General features: G+C 34.8%; 4 protein-coding genes and 1 non-coding gene across 7 annotated transcripts; 4 read left to right on the top strand and 1 right to left on the bottom strand.

Moving 5' to 3' along the window:
• Nucleotides 1-289: 289 nt before the first annotated feature.
• On the top strand, nt 290-6,402 carry LOC129303661 (probable inactive histone-lysine N-methyltransferase SUVR2). Of its 2 annotated transcripts, XM_054943130.1 has the most exons (11): nt 292-626; nt 1,064-1,289; nt 1,391-1,426; nt 1,529-1,991; nt 2,593-2,789; nt 2,994-3,827; nt 3,994-4,256; nt 4,737-4,803; nt 4,909-4,959; nt 5,325-5,421; nt 5,941-6,402. In XM_054943130.1, exons 2-11 carry the CDS (start codon nt 1,107-1,109, stop codon nt 5,967-5,969), a joined length of 2,220 nt encoding a protein of 739 aa, XP_054799105.1. In that variant the 5' UTR covers nt 292-626; nt 1,064-1,106; the 3' UTR covers nt 5,970-6,402. The 2 variants fall into 2 exon arrangements, with proteins under 2 accessions (XP_054799096.1, XP_054799105.1); XM_054943121.1 differs by having other exon boundaries at nt 290-626; nt 2,593-3,827.
• Nucleotides 6,403-6,502: 100 nt separating this feature from the next.
• Nucleotides 6,503-8,054, bottom strand: LOC129303668 (uncharacterized). The gene is made up of 3 exons (XM_054943144.1): nt 7,169-8,054; nt 6,837-7,086; nt 6,503-6,735 (listed from the first exon to the last, which is right to left on the bottom strand). The coding sequence occupies exons 1-3, from the start codon at nt 7,981-7,983 to the stop codon at nt 6,553-6,555; spliced, it is 1,248 nt and encodes a 415-aa protein (XP_054799119.1). The 5' UTR covers nt 7,984-8,054; the 3' UTR covers nt 6,503-6,552.
• LOC129303677 (60S ribosomal protein L23) lies at nt 7,956-9,803 on the top strand. The gene is made up of 4 exons (XM_054943155.1): nt 7,956-8,286; nt 8,366-8,650; nt 9,324-9,365; nt 9,553-9,803. The coding sequence occupies exons 1-4, from the start codon at nt 8,274-8,276 to the stop codon at nt 9,633-9,635; spliced, it is 423 nt and encodes a 140-aa protein (XP_054799130.1). The 5' UTR covers nt 7,956-8,273; the 3' UTR covers nt 9,636-9,803.
• On the top strand, nt 8,886-9,027 carry LOC129297132 (small nucleolar RNA snoR137). Its single transcript, XR_008590122.1, has one exon. It is a non-coding gene; the product is annotated as a small nucleolar RNA snoR137 (small nucleolar RNA).
• A 4,862-nt stretch (nt 9,804-14,665) lies between the features above and the next one.
• Nucleotides 14,666-16,733, top strand: LOC129291470 (uncharacterized). 2 transcript variants are annotated; one of them, XM_054928843.1, is made up of 3 exons: nt 14,666-15,216; nt 15,483-15,534; nt 16,108-16,733. In XM_054928843.1, the coding sequence occupies exons 1-3, from the start codon at nt 15,004-15,006 to the stop codon at nt 16,125-16,127; spliced, it is 285 nt and encodes a 94-aa protein (XP_054784818.1). In that variant the 5' UTR covers nt 14,666-15,003; the 3' UTR covers nt 16,128-16,733. The 2 variants fall into 2 exon arrangements, 1 of the variants encoding a protein (XP_054784818.1); XR_008588686.1 differs by having other exon boundaries at nt 14,729-15,534; nt 16,195-16,733.
• Nucleotides 16,734-23,148: the final 6,415 nt, after the last annotated feature.

Below are 23,148 nucleotides of genomic sequence, written 5' to 3'. Positions count from 1 at the left end.
TAGAAAATTTACGTTAGAAATAACATATAAAATGGGAAATTCACGTGAGAGAATAAAACAAAACAACTTCTATAAGATTTGAATAATATACTTTTATTTTATTTTTAATTGGCGGGAACTCATGTCTCATCTGCGTTTTTATAATTTAAAATTTAGTGGCTCATTTCTATTACCGACGTAAGTAATAAAAATGAGCAGTTATTCTATACTTCTGTCAAGTTTAGTAAACATATCAGGTTCAACTCTAGTATTCCCCTATATTCTAATCGACGAAGTCTTTGTTATTCCCTTCATGCTGAAATTTTTGGAAGAAATCTATGTTTTATAGTTGCAATATTCCTGTGGCCTTAGAAAGGGAAACTCAGTATCGATTGCCGTGGCAAGCAAATGCTATACATAGCTTGCTGACTAACAGTTGATACGGTTTCCTTGTAATGTTTCCAGATGTCTTTCTTGCAGTACATCTCAACAGTGAAGCTATACTTGGTGTAGCAGGTTTCTTGTGCACCTCCTCTTGTGAGCATGCCATCAGTCCCAAGTTTGTTCATCCAATGAAGGACTGAGACAGAGTAGTTGAAGTGTGTAACTGATGTGACTATAAATACATGCCTATCGTAACTTGTAAGGCAGGTTTCACTCACTTCTGAACTTGAAACTTAACGTCAGTTATATTGTCAAATAATACCGAAGTTCACTTGATAGTTTTGCCAAAGCCTTGAATAACTATCTGTTTCAACTATGTTTTTACCTGATTACAAAAATTGACAAAGTTCATGCATGTCTGCAGACATTGTTTTGAGAGGAATCAGTAGAATAAGATGTTGGACATTTGGATTTAAAAATTTGAATGGGCATATTTTTTATCCCACTAAGTTTCTTTGCTGTTTTTGCGGTCCATTTTTTTTAGTTTGTATTTTCTTTTTGGTTTACAGTGATTTGATAGTCAAGGATTTGATTATTTTGTCTTTCCTATGTTCTGGTGTAAGTTTGAAACTTATTACCAGAAAAATGGTCTTGCGCGATAGCAAAATACCAAAGAGTCATATTGGATTTCCCATTTCAGGAATCTGCGAATTATTTTTCTAGGGTTCACATTTGTGAAACAAATGGCACCCAATCCAAGAGTTGCAGCAGCCTATCGTGCAATGACTGTTCTTGGCATTAAGGAAGTAAAAGTGAAACCAGTATTGAAGCAACTTCTTAAACTGTATGACAAGAACTGGGAACTTATTGAACAAGAGAACTATAGAGTTCTTGCAGATGCTATATTTGAGCAGGAGGAAAAAGAGGTGAATATTCCATGTTATCTGTTGAATGCAATGTTTTTTTGTTTCTTTGGTCTCTTCTACATGCTCTAATATGCAGCTTGATAATTGATATTGTTTTATAGTTGCAGGGAAAGAGGACAAAAAACCAGAACAATGATGTATGTGACACTCCCCATCTTTTGCTTGGCATAGTTTATTTGCATCACTTTCTTGATCTATCATCTATAGCTGTTGAATGTGCTCGCTTGTCAAACAAACAGGAAGGAGAAATGGAGGATGAAGAAGCTCAAATGCAGGATGAACCGGTGCGACCTTTGAAGAGGCTGCGTTTAAGAGGCCAAGAGAATCAGGCTTCTCATCCTCTGAGTATTTGTGGAACCAGCTCAGCTGCCTCCCCATCTAAAATGCCTAAAGTAGAAGATGAATTGCCTGATAGTTGTTCCAATAGAAATGCAGAGACTGGCATTCGCCCTGTTCCAGTGCGAGATAGTAGTGTTGACAAGGGAAAGCAACCTTTATCACCTCAAACTGCTCCTGGGGGAAGAAGACTTCGATCTGAAAAAGCATCTCCGTCTGTATCATTTAAGGAACCTCCAGCTGAACAGAGAATTGTGCCATTACAGAAAAACCAGTTGCCCTATACTCTTGCATTAATCAAGCCTAAAGATGAGCCTGTTGATGAACTGGTAGATTATGATGCTCCCAGTGCAGCAATTCATCCTGGTATTTTACTGGTTTTTCCCTGATGTGAATTTTCTTGATTTCTGGAGCCATTTATTTTTAATAGCATGGCTTCTCTAAGGTAGTTTTTACTTTTACTTAATCTGGTGAATTTTATCATATTTGCATTCATTGGGAATGCAACCATTTAACTGAGAGTTTGAAACATGGCTAAATGAATTTGTTCTGTTAAGGATTTAGACCGGATTGGAACACACTTTTATTTAAGTAAAGGAAAGAGGTTTGATTCTTTCAGCACTTAAAAGAAGAGATAAGCAGATTTGCATTATTTGATTTAACCATGAAACAATTTTAGTTGACTGGAACCTTTGAGTATATTTTTTTTTCCTTTGAATTGGAAGCAAAATTCATGTTGCTTTGATTTCATTTGAGGGATGGTGGCGGGTCATTGTAGGCTTCCTTTTGCACTTGCATGTGGATTGAAATTTGGTTGTGGACCTTAGTGGCCTTTAGCTTTTAATATTGAACCAAAATTCTTCAACACCATTCTTTTTTCCTTCTGATTTTTGGCTGTCAACTTACCATCAACTTATGATGATGGTTTTTTAACAAGTTTGGTTTTTGATCTGTTCTCCCTCACAAGAACTGCCTGGTGGAAGAGATCCTCCAATGCGGCATGATGCAACTAGAAAACAAGACAAGAATGGTCCTTTAATATCAAAATGCCGAGATGAAGGTAGAGGGAAAGGTATTCGAGATTCATCAAATGAAGTGAACCATGAGGTTGCAACAAACCAAGAATCTTCTACCATTGAGATAGCCTCCTCAACGTCAGGAGAGGTAAAAATTACTATGAGCTGCAGTTCAGCACTTGGGAGATCAGATTTTCGTTTGCCTTGTCGAGATCGGCTTTTAAAAATGATGGAGGATAAATGTCTGCAATCATATAATATCACTGACCCAAATTTTTCTATCATGAAACTTTTGAGAGATATGTGTGACTGCGTGCTGGAATTCAGAACTGATTCAAATGATGACTCACAGGAAGGATCTGAAATGATGCCATCAAGTCTAAATGTGTTGAAGGAATCTAAGGCATGTGATGCTCTGATTATCAGAGGCAATACAGAAGATTTAGGATTGCATTCTGGCATGTCAAATGGATCAATCAACATTCAGTCTTCTTCTGCACTTGCTGCATCTTGCATTTCCCCTTCTTCCCCGCTTTTGAGTGGTACGAATGATGCTGTACTAGTCACCAAGAAGGTCAGAAGTGATTTTCCAGAGTGTGATGGTGGAAAGGGGCTGGAGGATCCTATATCACCACATTCAGGCAGTTTGGTGGTTATTCAACAGCATCAGCTTACTCCCGATGATCTAAGGTCTCTTCATGGTGCTGATGACCTTTCAAAAGGAGAAGAAAATCTAAGAATTCCATGGGTGAATGAAATAACGAATGATTTCCCTCCACCTTTTCACTATCTGCACCAAAGCGTTGGTTTCAAAGATGCCTATGTTAACTGGTGTCTTTCAAACATCAAATGTGAGGATTACTGTTCAACTTGTTTGGGCGATTGTCTTCTGTCCCCAACATCTTGTGTTTGTGCAAATAAAATTGGGGGTGGATATGCTTACACATCTGAAGGGCTACTGAATGAAAAATTCTTGGAAGAGTGTATTACCATTAGCCGCAATCCTCAACAACATCAGTCCTATTGTAAAATCTGCCCCCTTGAAAGAGCAAAGAACGATGATTGTTTAGAACCATGTAAAGGACACTTAAAGAGAAAGTTTATCAAAGAATGTTGGGTAAAATGTGGTTGTGTGAAACAGTGTGGCAATAGGGTTGTCCAACGAGGAATCACATTCAAATTGCAGGTGGGGGCTTAAGTAATCTTACACAAGTGCTGATTTAATTGCTGTTTTTTCTTTGCAAAATAATGCTTCTGGTCATTTTGTTCTACTTTGGCATGAAATTAATTGATCGTTTGTTCTTAAAACATTTGATCTAATACATCCTTTCTCTCAATCTTTTGCATTTTAGGTGTTTTTTACTTCAGAAAGAAAAGGATGGGGTCTTCGTACCTTAGAGGAGCTTCCAAAAGGTGCATTTGTGTGTGAGTTTGTGGGAGAAATATTAACCATCAAAGAGTTGCATGAGAGGAACATGCAATGTGCCCAAAATGAAACGTACACATACCCAGTTCTATTAGATGCAGGTTGGGATTCAGGAGTTGTAAATGATAAAGAAGCTCTTTGCTTGGATTCAGCATCTTATGGGAATATTGCCAGGTTTATAAACCACAGGTATTGAAATTCTAATTCTAATTGCTTGTAAGGATGTGTATATTACTGTTCCTTTTGTGAGAATTTGCTCCTTATGGTGTGATGCATGTGCTTTTAGCTTGCATTGTAGTTCCATTCTTCTCTTTCATTAATTATGCTATTCTGAATAGGATGATTCAAATATATACAGTAATTTCCTTCATGCTCATAAAATGTCATAAAAGTTTTACATTGTTTTAAACAAATAACACTAGGTGCTTCTAGTTATACTACCTATTTTTAGGAAACGAGATGCCTCTTTTCATAATTGAAGATGAACAAAATTTGGAAAGAAATTATTTGGTTATTAATGGATTGAAAGATTACTTACCCAAACATCATGAGAAGACTAAGGTTCTTTCTTTCTTTGTGCTCTAAGGCGATGATCATCCTGTGATAGAGTGATTCCACAAACTATGGCGCCTTTTTTTATTAAATAATAAATTGATTTCATCTATCCAGATGTTTGGATGCAAATTTGATTGAGATCCCAGTTGAAGTTGAAACCTCAGACCATCGCTACTTTCATGTAAGAAATTAAACCCTGGATGTTTCATCTGTGTCAGCTTTGTTGCAATGACAGCCTATAGATCATTTTTGCCTGGTGATGCTTTTACTTTTGTCAATTGTACAGCTTGCCTTCTTCACATCCAGGAAAGTGGCTGCACTGGAAGAGCTAACTTGGGTAAGTAGTCTTGGTTTTATAGCATGGTGTTTGGTGAGTTTCACATAGCCATGTTGATTACTTCAGTATTATATGGTGCTGTTACATCTCTTCCCCTCTCAATTGTCCAGTAGAACATAGATGGCAACAGGTGACAGGGTTGAGATATGTTGAATAAATCACGTGTGAAATAAAGTTTTAGGCTTAAACATACGTTCGGTTATTTTTCATGGAAAATTCCATTTGGTTCCTCAAGTTCAACAGCAGGCAATGTTGCTACCCAGTAGTTTTGTGGTTGATAAACTTTAGTGACTCTTCCTATTTTCTAATTAATCCTGGTTTATAACCCGTTCTCTTAAAAACAACATGGACTCGGGTGTCTGCAGGATTATGGCATTGACTTTGATGACAATGAGGGTCCTGTCAAGCCTTTCTCTTGCAGATGTGGCAGCAAATTCTGCAGGAAGATGAAGCGATCAAATAGTAAGTAATTTTTTCCCGCTTTTTAGCATAGCTTTACTGGCCCCTTCTAAGGAAATTGTCGATTTCCATTTCGCGTTAACCTTGAACTTTCTACCACCTTGAGAGTTTAGCTTTGCTCCTTGACTTAGTTTCTTGGAAGGGTTCCAGATCACAATATCACACGACCTTAAAAATATTGACCAGGCTTAGCTACATTGAGGATTCAGATGTTGAGGATGGTCTTGATCTATGGATTGAATTGGTTCAGTTGCAATCCTAAGTTAAAAAGTAAAAACTTGCCAATCTTACAGGACTACGTTTGTTGCTACTCGCATCACGATACTGGGCTTTGAATGCGGATGGAAGAATTAGTTAGGCTTTTCTACTGTAAATATGTTTACCATATTAGTTGGTCTCAATGGTTATGGTACTCACAAGTAATGGATAAGCCCATGGATGCTTCTATTGATTGTGATGTTCGCTTTCATGACTTGATGCAAGTATGGCGGTACTTATTCATTTTTGCTCTTCATATTGCAGGATCCAATAGATCTGCGTCGATTGCATGATAACTGTGCCCCTAAACTAATATTGACGCCACACTCTTGCCCACCGCGAATAGGAACGAGACCCAATTTGATTAATTGGGTTTGTTTCTCTGTTGATGTTGGAGTTCGGAAGCAATTGCATTGTACAGTGTTTTTTTTCCCCCGAAAAAGAATCTATCTTTGCGCGGCAAATAATTAGGCAGTAGTGTGTCGTCGTTTTGTTACCGCAGCATCCAGTAGGGGCTGGTTTCACAGTGGAGGGTTGTTCTGTTATTCCTTGTTTGTGCCTAATTACATGTGGTAGACCTGATATTAAGAAGATCCTTTTGGCAATTTCTTCGCGGGGTGCATAAAACAGTTGAGGAACATTGCCGCCTTTGTTTTTTTTTTTTCTCTCTCAGAGGAACATTACCCTAATCAATGCAATTCTAAGTACACAAGATGTTTTGTTGTTCATGCATGCCATTTTTAATCAAAGGATGTGTATAGATTAACGATGCCAGCTTCAGAGATCAAAGTCGAGCAAGCGGAGATGATAAGCGCACGAGCAAGGATCAGGTAAAGGCATACTGTACAATGACATCCTATGTTAAAGACGTGATTTCTATTTGACAAATACTGGCGCAGCGGATGACAATGATTCTCTGCCGTGAGGTCTGCCAAGGACTTGAGGATCATAACCCGATGGCATGATTGGTGTAATGCACCCTGGATTGAGTGGGAAAAGGATTTTGTAATAACCATCCATTATTTCAGTAAAATTGCAGGTTTCTGCCACCTTTGGAATCTGCGCATGCCATGAGCATTCATTCAAGAAATAAGATATATTCCAACAGTCTGACTAGATTACCGTTTGACAGAATGCGGAGAAAAAGGATGTTCACGTACCTGATAAATGTCACGCATATAGGCGTGCAGGTTAGGATACTCGAGGAGCTTCCTCTTGGTGCATTTGAAAATTCCGTTATACACAAGATCGAATCGAATCAGAGTAGTAAACAGGCATACATCCACAAGTGTAAGTCCGTCTCCACACAAGTATCGCGACCCGCCCAAGTGATCTTCCAACATGTCCAGCGTATGAAACAAGTCCTTCACTGCTCTATCATATGCCTCCTGGCTCTGCGCAAACCCACACCTGCAAATGCAATCACCATCGTCATGCTTGTCACATCACATGAAGCTAAACACTTTCACACGGCTTGCTCTCTCAGAGTTACCTGTATACCCCGTTGTTCACATTCGGATATATCATCTCATACCATTCCTTAATCCTTCCCTTCAGTTCAGGGGGCGAAAGATCCAAATTTGGATTGCAAGCCAACCCATTCAGCTCGGAATTGAATAATTCAATAATATCATAGCTCTCATTGCATATGACGTCCTTTTTAACAGTATCCCATAGCATTGGCACCGTGGATCTTCCATCATAACCACCGCTTCTCAGCATATAAACTTCCTTCAACCTCTTGCACCCATTCGCCTTATCCAAAGTGGGGTTAAGCTTATCCTTTTCCCCAACACGGATGTGTTTGAATTCCCATGATCCGTCCAGCCCTGGTGAAGCAACAGAAACTGGCACCGCCTCCTCCAAGCCCTTCAAGGCTCGGACTATGAGGGTTCGGTGGGCCCAGGGGCAGGGTAGGCCGACGTAGAGATGGAGGCGGGTTTGGCTCGAGACGGAGAGTCGGGAGGCTCCGAACTTGGAAGGGGGTCTTGAATAGCCACCGGAGGGATCGGAAGGAGCCAGCTGGGACATCATGAGCTGCCACGTGGAGTTCCATGCCGTACGAACGGTGGCGATGAGGAGACCTGGTGGGAGAGATTGGCCCCACAGGAGCTTCGTAAGTGAATTCACTATGGACGAAGTTGAATTTGAACGCTGCGGGGTTTGGTTGAGCGACATCACAAGCCGGAGCCTGTTAGAATGGAATCGCGTGGGCTTTCGTTTGGAAGGATGGTAGCAACCGCCATGAACGGTGGTCACCGGAGGGATGACCAGGTGATGAGGGAGAAGGCAATTGCCGGCGAGCATTCTGTGAGCGAGCTAGACCAAAAGGAAAGCAGGCATCATTGTGAGAGAAAAGGGTATTTTTGTCAATTTTGTGGTAACCGACCCGAATCTGTCCTACTAATACTGGGCTAGAATTTTAAAAAATTGGCCCACTGTCATTTATTTCCTGAGCCTAGGTCCAATTTACGCTCTGAAGTGTAAACCCTAGTTATCCAACAAGGAGAAAGAGTCGCCAGATTGATTGTATAAATTTATTTTCTTTGTTTCTTGGGTGAGGGAGTGGCCGAGGGCGAGAGCTTCAGCAAGCAACGATGTCGAAGAGAGGTATTGCCGATTGTTCTGTTAAGGTTAGATTCTGAGATTGGTGATTTCTTTGTTCTGACGGTTCGCTTGGTTTGATCAGGTCGCGGTGGAACGGCCGGGAACAAGTTCCGGATGTCACTGGGTCTTCCGGTGGCGGCGACAGTGAACTGCGCTGACAATACTGGAGCTAAGAACCTCTACATTATTTCGGTGAAGGGGATCAAAGGTCGCCTCAACCGTTTGCCGTCTGCTTGCGTTGGTGACATGGTCATGGCCACCGTGAAGAAAGGAAAGCCTGATCTTAGGAAGAAGGTCCTGCCAGCTGTCATTGTTCGCCAGCGCAAGCCATGGCGCAGAAAGGACGGCGTTTATATGTACTTTGAAGGTTATTCCCTCACTCTTGATTATTAAATGCAATTTCTGTTTGTCTGCAACTCTGCATTTTTCTTCAGATATTATATATGGTTATGCTTCGTTGAATTTTGCTCTGTACGCCCTTTATTTCGGCAATTTTTATAATTTATTTTTTATTGTTTATTGAATTACGATTGAGCTTTTGTGTTCTTGTAGAAAGTTTGTTTAGCTTTGCTGTGTTCATGAAAGCATACGAGTCATCACATGTTGCTTCTCCTAAATGTTGAGTGGCCACTCCAGCCCACTAGTTGGTCATCCACAATTAGAAGCATATGTAAAAGAAAATGCCAGTTTTAAACAACATGATGTTTATTTCTTGCATTGTGTTACCTGTCTCCTGGTACATGTCATTCTGTTTTTTGTGCTGAAATGGGATTGGGCAGTTAGATTTTTCAAAATGAAAGTCAGAATATGTGAAAGTATTTGTTAAGTAATTTGTATGGGTCTTTTTGTCTATATTTGGTTCGGAAGTTGGAATTTAAGGGTATAACATGGATGTGTATGGGAAGTATAATGGTTGTCACATTTGTTGACCCATTATTATTGTTCATGTTTGACGTGGGTTGTAGTTCTTGTTTTTATTTTCTTAGTTATTTTTTAATCAAATTAGTGAACAACTCGTGACTTAGTTTTACATTATGCAGATAATGCGGGTGTCATTGTTAATCCCAAGGGTGAGATGAAAGGTAATTTCTCGTTATAGTTAAGTTCTCAACTATTTGATCAACATGACGTTTCTTTTAATGTGTGTGTGTGTGTGTGTAACAAATCCATCAGTGAAGGTATTTTAGCTGCCATATGATGTCAATGATTCTATCTTCTATCATTTGCGCTTTGGTTGATCTTAACTAGATGTTCAAATTGTTAATGTAGGCTCCGCAATTACTGGTCCAATTGGCAAGGAGTGTGCTGATTTATGGCCTAGGATTGCAAGTGCCGCCAATGCAATTGTCTGAGTTAGGGAATTGGCTTAACATGTATTTTCTTGTAGAATTTTGAAGTTATTTGCGTGGTTTTGTTTACTTTTAATTATACGCCAGTGAATTAGTTTATTTTGTTCCGTTGCTATTTTTTTGAATATCGTGTTTCTAAGAAGTTAATTGGCAGCTAAGGAGTTGTTTTTGGGTATGTCATTTCAGGCTGAATGGCTGATCGACCGGTTTTCGTGGGCAGTGACTGTCTTTTATTTATTTAATTTTATATGCCCCAAATAATTTCGGTAATTCGCAAATAAATTGGAAGCTAGGGCATCTCGGCTCATGGATGGTGTTCAAACCGTCTATTGGTCATAAAAAATCTCGTTTTGGCTTTGGTCTTCTGAATTTTAAGGATTTTCTATTACTATCTTTTGGGTCACAATTTCTCCGATATCGCCGTCAAGTATTGGAAGGGACAAAAATTAAATTAGCCGCACATCTAACATTGAGTTGAATTAAAAGTGAAAAATGTTTGATATTTGATGATTTTTTTTAAAAGTATATGATGGTATTTGGGAAGGCTGTGCTGAGAATAGAATATAATAGCCGTAACATTGTTTTGCTCTCAGTGAAAAATATTAAAAGTGAATAGAAATTGTATTTGATTATTTATGTTCTTGAATTAAACTGCCAAGTGATTACGTTTGTCTGTAACTGAACTAGTAATTTTCCCGCAGCACAACCCTGCCTTGTTTTGTGGAATCAAAATCTACCAGCAAGATCACATCAGATAATAACTTGGCAATAGCATCTTAGCATAGCACCATGCTGCACTGTAGGAGTCAGTTTCTTCGTTCACCCTCACATCATTTTCTATTTTTGGTGACTGGTTGGGTAATGTTGGTTTTAATTTAGTGTGTGTGTGATGATGATGGTGCCATGCAATAGGTTTTACACATCCTGGGCTTTGATCATGTGGATAATGTGGTGTCTCCTTCTTTAACCACCTAGCAAACTTGTTATATAAGACGTGCTATAAACATTTCTGTGCTTGCCCTGATATTTTGCCTGTAGTTGTGATTATGCTCGTGAAAAGGTCTTCTCTTTTTCAAAGTTTCTTCTCTGTGTGGCTTTACCTCTGTCGACTGTTACTTGTTGAAAACATCTCAGTCATATACATGCATGTTGCACTTGACTCATCAATCCACTTGAATGGCTCCCCACTTTTTATCCAGTCATTATCAAAAAGTACTTCTACCATTTATCAAGTTAGGTATATGTTGTTATATTTTGTGAATACGTATATATGGAAGCAGCATGATGTTACAATCCCTTTTTCCATTTCGGATCTTCCCAACATGGATAAGCTTCCACCAAATTTTTTTTAGGGAGATTTGCACTTAGGACCCTCAGAATGGAAATATTTCCAGAAAAGGTTCAAATGATTATGATAATTGCAATTAAGTTCATTGATGAAATGTCCTAATTGCCCCCCAACATTTTTTTCTCTCTCTCTCTTCTTTTTCGCTCTCCCTTTTCTATCTTCCTCTTCCGGCGCGTGGTGGTGGGAGACCGATGATATACAAAAAAAGTCTCTCGCTTTTAGAGACTCGTGAAAGCCTCCAGATTTGGGGTTTGGTTAATGGAGGCATTAGCTTTTGCTTGAGGTGACACATTTAAGCGAAATCAGGCGGAGACAATGAAATCTCATGAAAAGATTTCGATGCTTTGATTGGTTGAAGGCTTTGGAATTTTCGTGATTTCTCTTGTTTTCTCCTTCTCTCGTGGCATAACACATTGAATTTCGATGCTTTGATTGGTTGAAGGCTTTGGAATTTTCATGATTTCTCTTGTTTTCTCCTTCTCTCGTGGCATAACACATTGAATCTTCAATTCAGATATGAACAATAACAAACTAATGAGCATGAAAAGGAATGCAAGAGGGAAAAGGAATTCCCTACCTGTCGATAGGAGAAGAATCATTGGGAGAAATAGAGTCCACAACCATAATTCTCATTATCATTCTGACGAGTCCAAGTTCAAATATTTTTGAGTAAAAGTTCATATATTGATCAAGTCAAAGTTTAAAGTTGACAAATTCGTGAGCTGGTAAAGTTCAAAAATTAATAGGTAAACATATAAATATTAATAAGTATATGTTTATCTATTCACAAGTAAAAAGTCATTCATGTATAAATCAATGTTTTTAGAATCAGACCGGATATTGAATCGAAAAGGTCAGTGATTCATGATTCATATGATTCAATTGGGTTGGATCAATAATCAAACTGGTGATATAATAATTAAATTAAAAAATTATATGTGTATATAATAATATAAATATAAAAAATAAATACGAAATTAATACTTAACTTACAAATAAAATTAAATATTTTAAATTTATCATGACTTAACAAGTCACATGATATAATATACTATCAAATGATCAAAAAATTGATCATTTTCTAAAAACATTTTGATAAAAAATAAAAAAAAATTTTTGAACAGTCCAGCTTTTTGAAAACTAGATTCGATTCCCAATTTGATTGTTGGTCTAAAACGGTTCAACTTGGTTCAACATTTAAAATGGTTTTTACTTATTAATCGAGTCAAAATTCACACTGATCGATAATTGAACTGATTTGATTTTTTAATCACTGGTGTAGACAAAGTTCAAAAATTAATAAACAAATGCTTGTATATTAACAAGTACAAGTTCAAATGTTTATAAGTAAAAGTTCACATACTCACAAGTCAATGTTTAAAGTTGACAAGTTCATGCATTGCTAAAGTTCAAAAATTAACAAATAAACATTTGAATATTAACAAGTACGTGTTTAAATACTCACAAATAAAAGTTCATATATTTATAAGTCAATATTCATAGAGTGACAAGTAGAGGTTCAAATATTGACAACTTTAAGTTCAAGTATTAATAAGTAATTGTTTATCTTCTGACTTCATGTGATTTAACAATAGTGTACAATGTAAAATGTAAACTATAAACATTGATTTGTCAATGTTTGAACATCTGATTGTCAATATTATTCAAACATTTATTTGTTAATTTTTGAACTTTGTTGACACATTGACATCTCAATTTTGAACCTTGGCATGTGAATATATGAATTTTTATTTATGAATATTTGGATGTGTAGTTGTCAATATTTAAATGTTTACTTGTTAACATATCACATTTTTACAATTAGAGATTTAGATATTGACAATCTCAAATTCATATATTAACAAGTAAGTATTCATTTTTTGATTTCATCTGATTTAATAGTTGGGTGAAATGTAAATTATGAATATTGATTTGTGAATATTTAAACATATACTTGTCAACATTCAAACATTTTCTTGTTAATTTTTAAACTTTGCCAACACATGGATTTATTAATTTTAAATTTTGACTTGTGAATATATTAATTTTTACTTGTAAACATATCAACCTAAACTTATCACTGTTGTGAAATGTAAATTATAAGACAATTATTATGACGTATTTTTTACAAGTTATTTAGATAAAATTTACAGCAGAAGGCTTATAAATAACAATCAAAGTCTAATTATTTTCAATGAAATATTCATTTATTAGGTTCATGTGGCATTGACATTTGATCATTTGTGCTGCATAAACAATAAAAATTTTATAATAAAAAATTTATAAATAATAACTTGCTTTCATTGAATTAACATAAAGATATATATATATATATATATTATATGTATGTATGTATGTATGTATGTATATTAGATTTGGATAATTTTATAATGGTGTTGATTCTTCTAAACAAGTGCTAAGAATTTAAGATGAAATTTTGTATCAAATTTCATGTTTTATATATACATAATGTCAACATAACTATATCCAACTTGAAATTTACAAGAAAAAATTCACAAGTAACCCATATAAAATTTATAATAAAAAAATTCATAAACAACAATCAAAATCAATTTATTTACAATGAAGCATCAGTTTAGACACACAATCCATGATCAGTGAAGATATTTATAAACAAATTAGAACAACGAGCAAGGAGAATAATCTAAGGATATTACCAAAAGATCAAGATGCTGCAAAATTTCAATTTGGCAAAGAAGAGTTAAAAATTAGGAAGAAGAGACAGAATTCTCAGATAGCAGAAGTTTGATTACAAGAGTTGGTGGTGTCACGAACGACTCCCTTCCACTAACATGGATTTGGGTGCACCTTAATATTCCATGAAATGATGAAAAAAAACAAAAAGAGAAGTGATGGAAATACCAAAGCCTTCAACCAATCAAAGCGTTGAAATCTTCCTATGGGATTTCATCTTCTCCACCTAATTTCGCTTAAATTTATCACCAAAGAAGAAGCAGATTCCGCCATTAACCAAACTCCAAATCTGGAGGCTTTGAAGAGTCTCTGAAAGCACGAGACTTTTTGTATATTATCTGTACCATCCATCGCTTGTTGGAAGAGGAACAGAGAGAAGAGAGAGCGACGAAGAAGAGAGAGAAGAAAATGCCAAGGTAATTAGGTCATTTCAACAATGAACTTAATAGCAAATAAGGCTCTTGAGCTGGAAAGTCATGTCAAAATTATTTGGCTCTTACTTGCAAATATGTTTTTTTGAGGGTCCTAATTGCAATTTTCTCTTTTCCTTAAGTAACTTTTGGTGGGTGTCAGCATGACAAGATCTGCCCTTTATTTTAACCTTAAATCCATTTGGAGGCTTCATCGTACACGTATATTGCTGTCAAACTTGCCAAGGAGAAAAGCTAGCTAGCTACTGAATTCACGGAAACTGGTCACTTTCTTTATTTTTAGGTGTGGACAGCGTGTAACTTTTATGTCGGGCGGCCTCATTCTAGTACTCCTTCGTCGAAGCATCATGGAAAGTTCCCTAAATTTTTGAGTTATAAATAAAAGACAATCACAAAAATGGAAGACACAACTTTAGACTTCCATAAAGAAGATTATGTATGTGATGTGATTACATATAGTATTCCCTATTTGAATCCTACCCAGTGCCATAAAAAAATAGATTTGACAACAGTGAACTAATGTTATTACATAGCTCTTTTCCATGCGCTGCATGTTGGGGTCATCAAAAACAGTGAACTAATATCATCACATTGCTCATTTCCATACGCTCCATGTCGGGGTCATCGATGGCGTGGAAATGCACTATTCTTAGTATGATGAAACTATTCGTGATAATGTTTCTTATTTTCCACAAATCAGAAAGTGACATCAGACAGACATTCCTTGCCTGCTCTTTATAGTGGGCGGCCACTTTAAATCTTCACTTTCACTCTTCCCTCCGATCACGCTCCTTATGATGAAGCTACATTTTCTGTACCAACATTAGTTCCAGTTCTCTCTCGTCACTGGATACATAGCTCTCAGATCTCAAACACAATGAAAAAGTTAAGGTTTTCCAGTTTTCACAGAACACACTTGTTGAGGTTTCAGAAGAAGATGGTGGCTTGCTCCTCCTCCGAGACACTTGGTAGTGTCCAAGAAAGGGCCCCACTTTGCTGTTGTCCAGGATCAAGCTTTCTGAGACAGATGGTGTGTAAGTTGAAGGGTCGATGGAATAAAGCTTTGGGATGGCAAAGAAGAAGCCCTCATGTACAGTACAGTTATGATCATCATAGCTATTGTCTTAACTTCGATGATGGCACTTTAAATGAAGAAAATTATTACTGATAACATCTCTTCATTCAAAACTCTCTTTCTTTTTTATTTTTTGCCTCTTATTCTTGAATGATGTGTAGCTTGTCGTTCTATAGTTTGATGGTATTTCACACTCTGTAAATGGCATGATTAACGATCTTTTCTTACCGTTGGTGGAAGTTGTTTGTGTAAATCCACGAAGTTGTTTTTTGTCTTTGTAGGAAGAAAGCGAAAAGCTCACTAGGGTTCCTGCCGTTACTGCTATCTTCACCTGTGAGTCCTTGAAATGAAGGCTTGTACCAACTAACAGGTCTTAGACTTGTAATTTATGATCTAGGATCCGTTTTCCCTTCACCCTCTTTCGTTGTTTTCCAGAAGGGAATGTTGGAATAGCTTTCTTAAAAAAAAAATTAATTATTTAATCTTTCAATTTCTAACTCAATCATTACTTAGTCTCTCAAAATTAATTCATTGTGATTTAATCTTTTGAGTTTAGTTCGTTTGAAAAGTTTATCTTTATTGTTGGTGGATTAGAGTAAACCATATTTAGATATCACTGGTAGGGTTAACTTTGTTAATTGTTACTTATATGATATCCAAATATGTCACAATCTCATATTTACTTGGCAAAATAAAAAAGATTAAAGGGTAAAAATGTTTTAAAATTTTTGCTTCAATGATGTCTGGCACTCTAATTTTTTTTTAAGAGCTTTTTTTAAAGTTGAAAAAAAAAGAACATTTTCACCCACCATTAAATATTAGGAATGTTGATAATTTAATTTCAACTTTAACCTCAGAAATTGCCACCTGTCATTTTTTTCCCCTCTTGTGTGGATCGCCATGTAGGTTATCCAGGTGTTCTCTAGGTCTCTTATTCCTCAATCGTCTCCTCATCTCCATCTATTGATTCTTCTCCTCTTTCTCAATCACTAGAGATTATAACCTGACCATGAAATCGACGAGTGAGCGTACCCAACATTTCACTCCTACTGTTGATCTTGTCTATGCCTAAACACTTGAAGTCAAAAGAAGAGCTAGAAGCTGAGGCAGTGATGGAGTTCCAGGATACCAAACGCTTCAAGTTCTCATATCCGCTATAGCATAGTTAGATCAGGTCGCCTAGGTTTCTACCGTAAAGGTTTCGATCTCTGACGTCCAGCTTTCGATTGACACCGTCGCCGAACAAAGGCCGTACCGTCCACTTCATTTCGAGCCAGTGCCACCATTGACGTCGTTGTCCTCTCCATGTTGAGTCGTCGCCAATCTCGCATTCTAAAGGGCCATTGAGGAACCCCAACAGTGGTGAAGATGGAGAACCTTTCCATGGTTGAGCTTGAGGGTCTTTCCAAGGATGGTTTCTTGATCTCTAATTATTTTAATTTCTTTATAATCTGGTTTTGCGGGATTCAATCACTCTCTATCCCTTTCACCTTTGTCATCAATATCTTTTGATGAGTTTGAACTTTTGGTAACCCCTAGTTTCGAACATCTTTCATTTTGCTGTGTGTTTTGGTTTTCTGTTTCTTTATCTTCTCTTCAAATTCTTTTCATGCAAGCTCTTGTCATTCTTCTTTTTGAGTTTTTATGCTCTTTAAATCGATATGGTTCTGTCTGGTTTGTGTGAAGAATTACAGGCGTTAGAGTAGCTAAATTGTGAACTGAAATAATTTAGTATAATTGTTCCATTTCTTTCTTCTTCTTTTGGTGAACAATTGCTCAAGGATGTGCAGCTTTCCATTGTAATGTTAGAAGGAGAAACATGTTGGGGGTTATTGTGGATCAGACTTAGATGATCAGAGAAGAAGACTAGCCACGACAAGAAGAAAAGAGGGAGTACCGCGGCTAAAGAGTTCTTAACATCATTGAGGGGCAAGACGAAGGGGAAAAAAAATAAAAGGGGAGAGAGAGAGAGAGGATGAGCCAAGTGTAGTGTTTTTTTTTTTTTTAAATGCCATGTGGCAATTAAAGTTAAATTAATGGTCAACAAATGGTTAGTTGATGGTAGGATAAATGCTCTCTTTTTGAAATTTCTAAAATAAGAATGCTTCACAAAAATTTAAAATATCAAATGTTTCTGGATAAAAAGTTATAGGATATTTTTACCCTTTGACCTAAATAAAAAACCAAATAAGAAAAACTCAAAAGGTCGAGATCAATAAAGCCAAGAAACAAAGAAGCAACTAAGAAGCTGGATCACAAGTGACAGCTTTAATGGAGAACGCATGGTCATGCCGATGTGGTGGGAGATTTGGGCAATGTGGAATCGAGAGGATGAGCATTATAGGAGGCCTTGTAACATTGAAAGGCGACGAGGAAAGCTACAAGTAAGAACCCAAAAAACACACCCAAAATTTGCTTCTTCCAAGATTTGGATTCCAAGGCCTTGGATCCATCCGGAAAAGCAGCATAGGAATATGGGAGCATCCCTCGATTTCCCCATTTTTGTTGCCACAGGATTCACGCTGAAACTAACAACAACAATATATGATTAATCCTTAGAAGCTAGAAAAGGTGTTTCTTCCTCCTCCTTTTTTTACTGAAACTTGATTAAGCTGTCGAGAATTTACCAGATGCCCCAATAGCTAATGAAGACGGGAAAAAGATGGCGTATAATATATAAGGTGTAATGGAGTGAATGAAACAACTATAAGACGCAGAAACAACATTGGCGCGTTCGCCCGCACACATATGCACAAGAGGGTTGGGGTTAGGGGGTCTTGGAGCACCCATGAAGGTTTCAATGTTTGGGGATTTTGTTTGACCGATAATTTTGTTTTTTGTTTGAAAAATTGTAGCTTATGTTGGTTCTCTCTTCATCTTTCTCTTTTGTGTTCTATACTCTGCCAATTGGTTGTTGGAAGGAGCAGCAGTTCAAACCGTGCCTTTACTTCAGATAAGACATGACGAGCCTATTCCAAATAAGATCATGACTATGAAGTTGATTTTATGCCTTTTCATTGTTTAAGGGTTTTAAATATTGTTTTGTGGGGAAATACTTAGGTTTGGTAGAGCAGGAGTGTCATGTCATTTGAAGTTTATTCAATTAAAATGCTCAACTTAATGTAAATTTATTCGTCTAAAAAAATGTACATTTAATTTCTTATCTTTTTCTTTCTACTATCATTAATATCAAAATTAATTTATATTTAATGTCATTTAAATATTATATTTTTATTGAACAGATTAAAAATAATGAGATACTTAAAAAATTTTCATTTTGTGGTTGCCTATTCAGCAATTAATGGAAGGAATCCAACTAAAAAAAACATGAAAAGCAAAGCAAGCTTTAATAATTATTTCACAAATATGGGGAAAAAAAAACTAATGCAAGGATAGAAACAAATTGAAGGCATCAGAACATTGCATCAATTATTTCATTAAAAAACTTGGAGGCGTCGTTCTTGATTCAGTCGCTTCTTCTTGGTTTCATTGATCTCGACCTTTGGGTTTTTTATTTTTTATCTGTTGACTTTTTAATCAGTTGCCGAGTAAGCAAGAGTGTGCTGATTTGGATGCCACATGACCAAAAATTAACAGTCTTATTGCTGTTAGTGACATCCAAGCACGATGTACTCTAGCCTATTTATGGTAAAGATAAACTTTTTAAAAGGTTCAAACTTAAGAAATTAAGTTAAAAGTTATCAAGTTAAAAGTTGAAAAATTAAATAATTATTTTTTTCCTCCCCATTTTGGTACCCTAAAGCCAAAACAAACCAAAAGATGGATTTTTTTTAAATAGGTAACAATGAAATCATGAATAAAATTAAATTAGGTTTAATTGACTAATAACAAGTCTCTGCATTTTGAAAAAAGGAGTGAATAATAGTAGATAGTGCCATTAAGATTGTTTTAATTATTTTAATGAATTAATTAATTAACGCAAGTGTTCACTTTTTTTGAAGACATGGATCATTGAATACTAAAATTTTAATTTTGAAGAAAAAAAATTAACTTGCCATTTAGTCTATTGTTGATGTGAGTGTGACTCAAGCGTTTGGATTCAAAGACCACGTATATTGAAGGAGGAAGAAAAATACATTTAATGCGTGATTATATTTTGGATCAACATAACTTTTGATCCTTATATTTTATTTATGTTTTGCTTTTAGTCCTTATACTTTTTTTTTAGTATTTTAAATTCTTACACTTTTATTTTTTATTCTTTTCAGTCTTTATATGAGCAAAGTATAGGAATCTTAAAAGGACTAAAAAAATATAAAACGAAAGCGTAGGGATTTAAAATACTGAAAAAAAATATAGAGACTAAAAGTAAAATGCAAGTAAAGTATAGAAATCAAAAATTATATTTACCCTTATTTTTTCAAGGATTTCGTTGTACTTTTATTAAAATTGATACATCAATTTCCTATATCAGCTTAAACTTATGAATATAAAATTCTATATTTCTTTCATTTTAATCTTGCTAGTTTTGTTATTTATTAGCTATATAAACTTCGCCTCCCGTACCATATCCAATACAATTCAATCTTAGTGATACTTGAAAAGTTTCCGATATCAAAAGAATTATAGTCAGTTAGAGGAATTAGAATGAAAAAAAATGAAAGAACGTTTTGTTGATAACTTAAAGATATATATATATTTATATAAATTTTATCTCGAACGAGTTTTAAATTTGTAAAAAGTTTTAAAATATAAAAAAATTGGGGAGAATTATAATAAAATACTCCTGAAATATCCAAGTAATAAACATGTATCGTGAAATGTAATAGTTATGTGTTAGTTCCTAAGAACTTATTTGGCAATTTATTTTTTGAAAAATGACATATTTGCCCCTCTCTTCATTATGATTCACCCTCTTCTCCAAAGGTATCTGATTTGCTTTATAGTTTTGCAGTTAAAACAAACACATAGAAAACACAAATTATTGTCTAGAAATTTTCTCGAGTTATTATATACCATCAGATCCAAATCAACATGAACAAGTATGAAGGTTGAGCCTTCCATTCGAAATCTCGAATGGATCGATGACATGGCAGAACCAATCTCGAGCATAGACATTGCCAAGAATACATAACAAAGAAGATGAGGAGGAATATAACTCCTGCTCCAGCAAAGTAGGAACGAGCTATAGTTGCATCAAAAATAGATTTGCCAAAGAGAAGAAGATAGAGGCAGATGAAAGCCGATAAGGAATTCAATATCAGATCACATATTAATATTACAAGCCCCAAAATATTGAAAGTAGAGATTGGTAGGCCAAGATCGATCGAGGTCTTAAAGGCCAGCACCTCAATTTTAGATTTTAACGATGACCCACAGTTGCAAGCACTTTCCTCTCCTCTTCCAGTCTCTTGGGTCTTCTAGTTGTCAGGCCGTGGCTTGCAAGAGCGTTTGCACCGCCAATGGATTTTTCTGGCAATACAGGAAATATCTGAATGTTAAATTCATGTTTTTTTGTTTGTGTTTGTTTCTATGGCGACTCCAAAGCAGATCAAAGAGCTCATGAGAGAAGGGTGAATCACAGTGAAGAGGGGGCAAATAGGTCATTTTCCAAAATACCAAAACGCCAAACCGACCCGTAAAATTATCACATGCTGCGGTACTAATCTATCATTTGGATATTTCGAGGTATTTTATCATCATTCTCCTTAAGAAATAAAAGGTGGCATTGTCTTAAAAGGCATGCTTGATTGGAAAGAAATGAAAGGGAGGGTGACTCTTAATGAATTTGTTTTTTTCTTTTTAAATGAAGAAGTTGGGTTAAAAAACTTTAATTAATTGTTCTTGACATTTTAATTTATATATTTTTATCAAACATTTTATAACTCCTTTTATATATGTTTTAGGTCCTTCAGGCAAGCTGCAAGTTCGCTAGAATTAATTTACCACCTGAACCGTAAACTAGCATTCAGTTGAAAACCATCTTTCTTAAATCAAATGGTTTAAATATATATTCTTTTCATTAAAAAATGTAAGATATTTTTTAAGGAGTTGGATGTTTAAAAATGTAAGATATTTTTAATCTTTCAAAGTATAATTATTATTTTTTATGTAAAAGTACCCTTATTGAATAAATTATTTTTATTTATTTTAGGGTAAAACATCGTATTAAATAAAAATAAATATAAAAAGATAAAGTTAATTTGAAAATAAGTAACTATTTATTAGAGGTCAAATTTAGTTGAAAATGTCTTGTATCTTTAAACGGAAGGACTACATACATGTACAATCACACACAAATATCCAATGGCCTTTGAAATAAAACAAAGGCCACTTTGTTATTAAAAAAATGAAGGGAGAAGGAATTATTTGATCATGTAATTTTGTCTTAGTTAAAATTCAGTCCCTCTATTTTAATTTAGGAAAAATTAATCATTTAATCCTTATGATTTTGACTTAATTGTAACTCAGTCCTTTAATTTTGATTCGTTATAGCTCAGTCTCTAAAATTTTGATTCAATTGTAAATTAGTCCTTGAATTTTGCCTCTCACAATTTAGTCCTTAAAGTTTCAACCTCTTAAATATCGGTCCCTATATTTAAAAAAAAATTATAAAGACTAAAAATATTTTAAAATTTTAATATTTATAATATTTATAAAGAGTAAAAGGGTTTAATAATTTAAAATATTTATTAATAAATTTAAAAATATTTTTAATCTTTATAATTTTATTTTTTTTAAAATATAGAAATTGATATTTAAAAGGTTAAAACTTCAGGGATTAAATTGTAAAAAGTAAAGTTTAAGGACTGATTTACAACTGAGTCAAAACTTTAAAACTGAATTATAACAAATCAAAATTGAAAAACTGAGTTATAATTGAGTCAAAACTATAATGATTAAATGATCATTTTTTTCTTTAATTTATTATAACCAAGTTTTTATAATTTTGACTTGATTGTAGTTTAGTCTCTATACTTTGATTCTTGCAAAATAATCCCTGTAGTTTTTAACCATTTAAAACATTGACCCTGTATGTCTGTTTTGAATAGATATTACTCTGTTAAGGATGGTTAAGGGACCAAAATAAAACTTTATATAAAGTTAATAGATTAAAATGAAGTTTTATAAGGATTATTTTGTTTTAAATGGCTAAAAACTATAGGGACTAGTGCTAATTTTTAAATCAAAGTAAAAAAATACTTTATAAATTAAGGAAATAAAATAAAACCTTACATAAAATTAAACAACTAAATGTATTTTTTTAATTAAAATAAAATTATATTAAAATTTAGAACTTATATTTTAGATTATTAGAATTTTTAATCTTTATAAAAATTATAAAAATTAAAATCAGTTTCGAATGAGTATTTATCATTGCCCAATTTTCGATAGCTCCAACTTATGGGCATCACCATTATTGAATCCATGTACACGCCAACTCCAGTGTTTGCTTGTGCCGATTTCAAGCTGTGACTCGATCATTCCATGACCAGGCCCAGACCCTCTCAGCAATCCATTGCCTGCAGGATTACTTGTGCTCTTTTATCTTTACTGATTTTCTACATTCTAATTACAAATTATCTCGTGTTCTTTCTCAAATATTATTCCTGCATTTGTATCAATTCACCTGTAGAGAAATACAATTTAAAAATAATATTTTAAATTATAACAACTTTTAATTTTTATAAAGATAACAATAATTAAAATTTTAAATAATTTTAATCCTTAAAATTTATTTTTTAAAAAATATATGATTAATAATGATTAAAATTATAAAAGTTGAATTGTAAATATTAAAATTTAAATATTAAATTATAATTAAATTTAAAATAATAAAGATTATATTATAATGAATTAAAATTTAAAGATGGAATTATAACTTATTTAAAAGTTAAAATTAAATAATCAAATGATTTTTTTTTAAATGAATAAATGAAGCCACTTTTCTGATCGTACACTGAAAAGAACCAGGAGTGCACGTGG

This window comes from Prosopis cineraria, unplaced genomic scaffold, assembly GCF_029017545.1.
Source record: "Prosopis cineraria cultivar Desert tree isolate PC_DT_omini unplaced genomic scaffold, ASM2901754v1 PC1, whole genome shotgun sequence".
Taxonomy (NCBI): domain Eukaryota; kingdom Viridiplantae; phylum Streptophyta; class Magnoliopsida; order Fabales; family Fabaceae; genus Prosopis; species Prosopis cineraria.
The sequence above is the reverse complement of the archived record's forward strand: the minus strand, read 5'-3'. Positions and strand labels throughout refer to the sequence as shown.